The 8,236-nt window shown below is 34.7% G+C and overlaps 2 protein-coding genes and 1 long non-coding RNA gene across 3 annotated transcripts; 2 read left to right on the top strand and 1 right to left on the bottom strand.

Moving 5' to 3' along the window:
• Positions 1–103: 103 nt before the first annotated feature.
• On the top strand, positions 104–3,458 carry Gdi (GDP dissociation inhibitor). The gene is made up of 5 exons (XM_066389371.1): positions 104–582; positions 638–992; positions 1,365–1,495; positions 2,076–2,213; positions 2,264–3,458. The coding sequence occupies exons 1-5, from the start codon at positions 232–234 to the stop codon at positions 2,618–2,620; spliced, it is 1,332 nt and encodes a 443-aa protein (XP_066245468.1). The 5' UTR covers positions 104–231; the 3' UTR covers positions 2,621–3,458.
• LOC136408423 (uncharacterized) lies at positions 3,443–4,241 on the bottom strand. The gene is made up of 2 exons (XR_010752079.1): positions 4,057–4,241; positions 3,443–3,653 (listed from the first exon to the last, which is right to left on the bottom strand). It is a non-coding gene; the product is annotated as an uncharacterized lncRNA (long non-coding RNA).
• Positions 4,242–4,509: 268 nt separating this feature from the next.
• On the top strand, positions 4,510–7,815 carry LOC136408419 (probable tyrosyl-DNA phosphodiesterase). Its single transcript, XM_066389370.1, has 10 exons — positions 4,510–4,664; positions 4,735–4,833; positions 5,442–5,864; positions 5,915–6,017; positions 6,077–6,202; positions 6,253–6,348; positions 6,399–6,569; positions 6,621–6,790; positions 6,849–7,074; positions 7,122–7,815. The coding sequence occupies exons 1-10, from the start codon at positions 4,625–4,627 to the stop codon at positions 7,450–7,452; spliced, it is 1,785 nt and encodes a 594-aa protein (XP_066245467.1). The 5' UTR covers positions 4,510–4,624; the 3' UTR covers positions 7,453–7,815.
• Positions 7,816–8,236: the final 421 nt, after the last annotated feature.

Below are 8,236 nucleotides of genomic sequence, written 5' to 3'. Positions count from 1 at the left end.
AATATAATATTTTTACTGAAAAACACTTCAATATTTACTATTCTCTGTATTTACATCTTTGTTTGACATCGACATTACATTGAAAACCACTGACGTCATTTGACACATCCCATTCCGGGTTATTCTGACGTATCTCGTTTTCGACTATTTGCGAAAATCATTGTGCTACCTTGATAAATTTTCATTTATTACATAAAATAAGCTAAATAATCGCGAGAAGCATTATCCACGATGGATGAAGAGTACGACGCCATCGTTCTAGGCACCGGTTTGAAAGAATGCATCCTCAGCGGTATGCTCTCGGTGTCCGGGAAAAAAGTCTTGCATGTAGATCGCAACAAATACTATGGTGGAGAATCCGCCTCGATTTGCCCCTTGGAGGAGCTGTTCTCCAAGTTCGGAGCCCCCGCCCCTGACGAGAGCTACGGCAGGGGACGAGACTGGAATGTAGATCTCATTCCCAAGTTCCTGATGGCCAACGGATCTTTGGTGAAACTGCTGATACATACTGGAGTTACCAGGTATCTGGAGTTCAAGAGTATTGAAGGCAGTTATGTTTATAAGGGAGGCAAGATTTCTAAGGTAAGCCTGCATATTTTGATTCATATCGATATTCATTAATTTCTTCACTTCACAGGTTCCTGTTGATCAGAAAGAAGCTTTGGCTTCAGACTTAATGGGCATGTTTGAAAAGAGACGGTTTAGAAACTTTCTGATTTACGTCCAAGATTTTGCGGAAGATGACCCAAAAACATGGAAAGATTTTGATGCCCGTTCTCAAAATATGGTTGCTTTATATGACAAATTTGGATTAGATAAAAATACTCAAGATTTCACTGGTCATGCACTTGCCCTATACCGTGATGATGACTATCTCAATCATCCTGCAATTGAGACTATTAGAAGAATTAAGTTGTATTCAGATTCATTGGCCAGATATGGGAAATCTCCCTATTTGTATCCAATGTATGGATTGGGCGAATTGCCACAAGGTAAGTTGTTTTGAAACAGTGATTTAAATTTAAAAGGGAGGTCAAGTCTTATATTTAACCTTAGCAATTTGTTCCTGAAGCAATAAACAACTTTTCCTCCTACCTCTTTGTTATGTAAAGGATTAATAATTGATTCAAGTATGGATCAAACTTGCTTCATACCCAATAACTGTGTATTATATCCAACTTACCAGACCAATAAATGAGAGGTCAATGCTTCTTTAGTAGACCATAACAAGAATTTTTATTTTATAAAGGAAATTAATTATTTCATCACTGTATGCCAATGACTTTTTTGAAGTGTTTCAAAATTTATCAATTTGAAGCAAATTGTATCATCTTGAAATAAATCTTCCACTGCTTTGTTTCAAGGGTTTGCTCGTTTGTCTGCAATTTATGGTGGCACTTACATGTTGGACAAACCAATTGATGAAATCGTCCTTGGTGAGGGGGGTAAGGTAGTAGGAGTACGTTCTGGCAATGAAGTGGCCAAATGCAAACAAGTAAGTAGTGTTTGTAAGGAGGTTTTGTATTGTGAAAAAAAATTAAGTCAAGAAATACAGCATTAGGTCAATCTCTATATCAGAAAATAAGACTAAAAAAAGTCCTTTTCCCCTTAACACTTTTTCAAAATATTAATACCAGTGGAAATATGGAGTATTTTTACAAGGGCTGTATAGGTTTCATAAAAAAAAGCATCTTTAGGTCCACCAGTAGTTCCAAAAATGTCATATAACAAAAATATGCTTATTTTTTAAGCTTTATTTACTAAAAAAAGTATTTTTCTGTATCACCATGTAAGTAGTCTTTTGTACATCCTGTATGTTGTACTGTGTATGAAGAACAAGACAAGAACTGAAAAAATCACCCATAAAAATGTGACACAAAAAATTAATAAACTTTAAAGTTTTCTCTCACAATAGGGCAACATTGTTCACCTTTGGCAGCCAATCACGTTTTTATACATAGACATGACTATTTTAAAAGAAGAGAAGAATATGGTTTTGCCATTTCCCAGATGGGGATACATCTTCTAACTTGTAACTTCTAGTCAAACAGTTTTTGATAAAGAATTATAATCAGGTATATTGCGATCCCACCTATGTGCCGGACCGCGTTCGCAAGAAGGGACAAGTAGTGCGCTGTATTTGCCTCCTCGATCATCCCATTCCGAACACCAAGGACGCTCTGTCCACTCAAATCATCATTCCTCAAAAACAGGTACAACCATTATCAATTTTAAAGTGGGCAGTCGCTGATTGATAATTTAGGTCGGACGCCATTCCGATATCTACGTGTCTGTAGTGAGTTACACCCACCAAGTGGCCGCCAAAGGCTGGTTCATTGCGATGGTCTCTACCACAGTTGAAAGTGACAATCCCGAGGTAGAAATCAAGCCTGGTTTGGACTTATTAGGCCCCGTTCGTCAGAAATTTGTATCCGTGTCGGACTACTACGAGCCCACCGATGACGGGTTACAATCTCAAATTTTCATTTCTGAGACATACGATGCGACCACCCATTTTGAGACTACTTGCTTGGACGTGCTTGACATATTCAAGCGCGGAACTGGTGAAGAATTCGATTTCTCCAAGATCAAGCACGAACTTGGCGACGAGGAACAATAAAGTATTTATTGGGTGCAGATTCATTACAGAAGAAATTTGTAATTCAAATTGTTTTATATAATTTTTTATTATTATGCGAAAGGTGTATCTTTACTATGTTTTTAGGCTTTTTCCCGTTAAGCGCTCAAAGTCGCCTGTATGGAGTTTGAAAGGCTTTGGAATCATTGCGATTGCTAATATTATCTTTTACTCTTTGCAAGTCTAAATGAATGGTAACTTGTAAGATTAGGATTTTTTAATTTGTAGTATAGAGTAGGCCTTTTGGAAAAAGGTAATTATTGCTGTGTAACTAGGTTTATCTGCCCTTAAAATAGAAATTAGAATGCTAAAAAACATTTTCCTGCAATAACATGGTTGAAATATTTTTTCTTTACTTATAAATCAAAACAAAAATGTGGGTACTGGGGCTCTGAAAATGCATTTATAAATTGCATAGTTAAGTAGATATCAAGATGCATAATATATGTGTCACAAAACCCATTTATACCCATGATAGTTAATGTGATTAAGATATTAATAAATTTATTAAGCACCTATAACCCTATTATTGTTGCCTATCTTTTAAGGGTAAATATACTCCTATAAACCTAAAAAACTTCATGTGGTGGTCAGAAAATCGGCTATCTTACCTTACTCTTACTAGACGGATCTGGCGTTTAATAGTTTTTGAAATTGTGAATTTCATATGTGAATATATCTAGAAAGTCGCGTTTAGGATTAACATTTTATAAGTTAAGGATCAGTATGTTATGTGGGCTTTAATGCACTTCCATGTGGGGTTGCAGCATTTTCAATTATTTGTAATATTCAAACAGATTTCAATAAACTTTAAAAACTACCATTTGTGTTTTTCTTTAATAAGTTACCACAATGGAATAAAACAATTCCACCTCTTATACAAATAATATAAACTGTATGAAATCTTAAATTTCTTTTTTATTCCTCTTAATATTCCATGGATGATGATGTGGTTATTTCAGATGGTTGTAGTTTTAGCAGTTAATAGATCCTACATTCTTGAGTACAATTGGCACTGAAAGGGAAACAAAATTTGAGTATGCTGCTGCCATCCATGTTAATTGAGGGGTATATTGCTGGGATATTTTTATGTACACTAGACCAGGTCTTAAGGTCACAATAGACTTCAGGTTGCGGAATGAAAAGACTGTCACCAATCCATTCATTTTTTTTTTACTTTGTATTTGGCAAGATATTTCCAATGTATATACTTTTATGTATTTATTTATTTGATACATCTATCAAGAAAATTCCTACTACTAATATATCAGACAATGTTTTGGAATTATTATATGAAAACTTGTATCTAAAAAGACTTCAATGAGATCTAAACAAACTAGTAATTATTATTGCTATTTAAGTTTGTTGCACAAATATTTAATCCTGGGTTTTAACAACTAGGTATGGATAAAACTTACATGATCTTATGATTCCTACGAAAGTTGCAAAAATGAAAAAGTTGGCTATTACAAATTCTCTAGCCTTTTTGCGCTCATCGTAAGGATCTTTGGGGACAAATCCACCTTGTTCTTGAATACGTCTCATTTTCCCGTGAATTTACTGAATATTACAGAAATAATTTAATTAATAGGGTTCCAATATTCTAAATTTTACAACAAAACTAGAAAATGATGAATTAAAAAAATGTTAGGTTATGTAAGGTTACGTTAGAGAGAGACACACATACTCTTGATCTTGGATCATTTCTGTTTTTGTTAATAATAGGGATTTCGAAAAAACAACGCATGACAGGATATAATTGATCAAATGGGAATTTAGGTCTCCGTTACCTATATCACGTGATTATTAATGGTGGAATAGATCACGTCTCTGCGAAAAGCCTCTTTTTGTCAAGTGAAGTTTGAGGTTAAGGTTTCCAATTATGCTTGTGATTTTACTGGTTGTGTTTATAAATTTGTGTTACTCAGAGACAATCAAACAACTAATATCCGGTAACCCAGATAACAAACGGGTGATCTGTGCCAAATGGATTCAAGTTCTAAAAGAAAGAATCAGGAACATCCTGGTAAACATAACCGAAACTAGTTAATCCAGAAAGACTTCACAAGTATAATACCTTTTCATCACTATTATAGGTGGTCAGGCAAAAAGACTGAAATTAGAAGAATGCCCTCATAAGGAAAGATGTTATCGAAGAAACCCGCATCACTTTAAACAATTTGATCACCCTTTTTGTAAGTGTATTATCTCTGTTATCTGATGGACTTCTATGTACCTATCTAATTCGACGTTTTATATATTGTTCTATGTTTAAATGGGTAGATTGGTAAGAATTCTTCACTGCACATCACACTTGATTGTTACTCTGCTGAATAGATCAAACCTTTGGCAATTGTTGTTCGGTAGCACAGAACATACCCTATGTCCTCCTTTTTGCTACAGTGTGCAGTTAGTTCTCTTTTCTGTTTTACACCAACTACACATTACATGCATCACCTCCTGAATGTGTTGGAGATGGAATTGTCTGGTTGATTCCTCATAAATTCTGCTATGTCATCTGCATAAACAATTTTCTATAGATTGACCAACTGGTCATCCATAAGGAAGGGGCAGAACCCTTCTCTCTTGTGGATAACCTCTTGCCTATTTATATTTGACCTTGTCATCAGGTAAAGCAATTGTAATCCAACATGTTATGATTCCAGTTAGTGATTATCATTTAAACTTTTCATTCTTTAACAGCATTGACCTCTACCTGTTTTATAATAAAAAGATTTCTCATATACATTTAGGAGAAAATTTTATACAACTTATTTACATAAATGACAATATTATTTTCCAGTAATCAAGCTAATAGAAATGGGTGATTTAATGGTAATACCTGAAAACATGCCCCAATCAAACCAAGTATACAAAGAACAAATAGACATTTTAAAGCCTATTTTGGCCTCTCTTAGAGTCCACGAATCATTAGAAAAATTAGCTGATAATGCCAAAACAGAAATAAAAAGTGAATATACGACCACGGCTGACCCAATTCCTGGAAGCAGTGGTAGTACCAGAACAGGAAGAGTTTCTCAAAAAGGCAAAACTACCATTTTTAATTCAACTTCTCAAACATTCACTTCAGAAGAAGACCCAAATGCTTGCCAACCTGGCTCTATGCTAGAAAAGCTTCAGAAAAATGCCCCTTACAACTGCTTTTTCACTGCAATTCCCAAAAGCCCAGAAACTCTCAAAGAAGTTAATACCATTACTTTCACAGGTATTTAACTTTAACAATTTTTAGCATCTTCAATTTATAAGTATTTTCAGACCTCCTTTGCCCCAGCTTGGGTCAATTAAAATGTTCTTTACAAGTGAATTTTATTATTGACATAGATTGGCTTTTGAAACAGTACAAAACTAGAAACTTACAGTGAGTTAACAAAATGTTCTATATTAGTCTTTATATATTCATGTTGTTGGTGATTTTAGTGAAAAACCATTGACTATAGTTTATGGTGATGATTGGCCAGATATTCAAGAGTTTATGAACAAGTTTTGTCCCAATGTCAAGTACCACTTTGTCAAAATGAAAGATCCATTTGGTTGTCACCATACGTAAGATTTATAATCAAATGTAGTATCTTGTATTATTGGGAGAGTTTCAGAAAATTGGGGGTTTATGTGTATGAAGATGATTCCATAAGAGTGGTAGTTTCCACTGCAAATCTCTATTTTGAAGACTGGAATCATTATAATCAAGGGTAAAGATCCATAGCTTTGAAGCATAACAGTTTCTGACATTGTTTTGTAGCGTTTGGGTGAGTCCTCGATTGCCAAAATTGCCTCCAAATGCCGATTCAAAATTAGGTGAATCCCCGACCGGATTTAAAGCGCATCTTATAAATTATTTCCTAACGTATAAACTCATCATTTTTAATGAGTGGATCAATTATATTAAACGTGCCGACTTTAGCAGTGTAAAGTACGTTTGTATTTAAGATAATAATAACACGTGTCATTAAGTCTATTTTAGAGTGGCACTAGTTTATTCAGCTCCCGGTAAATACTACCCTAAAGACAATGGAAACCATTTGTATAGAGTCGGAGATTTATTAAGCCAACATTGTACTTTGCCCTCAAAAACTGATGCACAAAGCGAAGGCCCATTGTCCTGGGGTATTTTAGCGCAGGCATCTAGCATAGGTGATAATTAAAAAAAAAATTATATGTAGACATGAAAATTTGTATTTTTATTGACTAGGATCGATGGGCAAAACTGCAGGGGAGTGGCTGAGAGGATCGTTGCTGCGTAGCCTTGCTAGTCACAAACTTGGACCTCTACCCAACAATTCCCAAGCTACCATTAGTGTAGTTTATCCCACCGTCAACAACGTGGCTCACGGTTATTGGGGTCTTGAAAGTGGGGGCTGCATGCCCTACTCAAAAGCGATGAATGAGAAACAACGATGGTTTCAAACTTACCTACAGTGAGTTGAAATTCTAGATTTAATTTGGTTTAATAAACATTTTTTAGTCAGTGGATAGCAGACGGGAAGCACCGGACCAGGGCAATGCCTCATATCAAGTCATACTGTCGAATATCTCCAAACTTGAGCAAGCTCGCTTATTTCTTATTAACTAGCGCTAATTTGTCGAAATCGGCGTGGGGTAACATCATGCAAAAAGACGGCGCCAGTTACGTACGTTCTTATGAAATGGGCGTTATGTTTTTGCCCAAGTTTTTCAACGAAGAGTACTTAGAAATCTGTGATACGGGAGATAGGAAAAATAAATCGTTATTCCCGTTTATGTACGATTTACCGTTAACGCCTTACCAGAAGAATGATTATCCCTGGTGTAATTGAATGTCTTTTTCTCTTACTTTGGGCCAAGTTTAGAGTGTACGTTACATTATATTATATTTTACAAAACGTTGAGTTTTTGTGAGGACAAAATTTATGAAATATGCAACTCACACACTTCCAGCAATTCCTCCATGAATGGCAAATTGTGTTCACACGTTGTTATCAGACTTTTCTTGGAAATTGAAATGATTTTGTTTATGTTATATCTAAAATAATATTTTCTTTAAGAACCATAAACAATACCTGCAGGCGAAGGAAAATTATTCTAAGTATCTCGTGTATTAATGAGCAATTAATAATCACAAGTCTGTTAATTATTTCGCTTATTAATTGCCTCCATTGACACGCGTATTCGATACATAACTATTAAATATCTATTCCAATAACACCAGAATTTAATAAAAATGATTTTGCAAAATGTTGTTTTTTTTCTAATACCTCATGGCTCAACTGACCACTTGCTAAATATGAAAACTGCATTAAATTGTAGAGGCAGTTATACATATTTGCCGTTCTATAATTTGCGAAATCCCAATGGTCATCTGGATGTTTCAAAGAATATCCATATATACAGTCTGTCCAAGATTTGAGGTACATTTCGAATTTTGCAAACTAAAAGAGTTACAAAATCGATTTAACAAAGAAAGTTATAGGCTATTATTTTAGTGACGCAATCCAAAGCGGCCTTAACTGCTTAAAATTTTTTAAAACTACAGTTCTGAATAAATCTACATCGGGTAACATTAAAATCAATTAAAAGGCATTTCAAAATTTTAAAATCAAT

Source organism: Euwallacea similis, chromosome 4, assembly GCF_039881205.1.
Source record: "Euwallacea similis isolate ESF13 chromosome 4, ESF131.1, whole genome shotgun sequence".
Classification (NCBI taxonomy): domain Eukaryota; kingdom Metazoa; phylum Arthropoda; class Insecta; order Coleoptera; family Curculionidae; genus Euwallacea; species Euwallacea similis.
This window is presented reverse-complemented; position numbering and strand designations above follow the sequence as displayed.

What these genes read in the sequence shown, in the direction of transcription:
- Gdi (XM_066389371.1), top strand. Translation starts at nt 232, where the DNA reads ATGGATGAAGAGTACGACGCCATCGTTCTAGGCACCGGTTTGAAAGAA. An exon ending in AGGGAGGCAAGATTTCTAAG is followed by an intron (nt 583 to 637) that starts GTAAGCCTGCAT and finishes TTCACTTCACAG; the next exon opens with GTTCCTGTTGATCAGAAAGA. An exon ending in AAGTGGCCAAATGCAAACAA is followed by an intron (nt 1,496 to 2,075) that starts GTAAGTAGTGTT and finishes AATTATAATCAG; the next exon opens with GTATATTGCGATCCCACCTA.
- LOC136408419 (XM_066389370.1), top strand. Translation starts at nt 4,625, where the DNA reads ATGGATTCAAGTTCTAAAAGAAAGAATCAGGAACATCCTG. An exon ending in AAAGAATCAGGAACATCCTG is followed by an intron (nt 4,665 to 4,734) that starts GTAAACATAACC and finishes TCACTATTATAG; the next exon opens with GTGGTCAGGCAAAAAGACTG. An exon ending in TGGTTTCAAACTTACCTACA is followed by an intron (nt 7,075 to 7,121) that starts GTGAGTTGAAAT and finishes AACATTTTTTAG; the next exon opens with TCAGTGGATAGCAGACGGGA.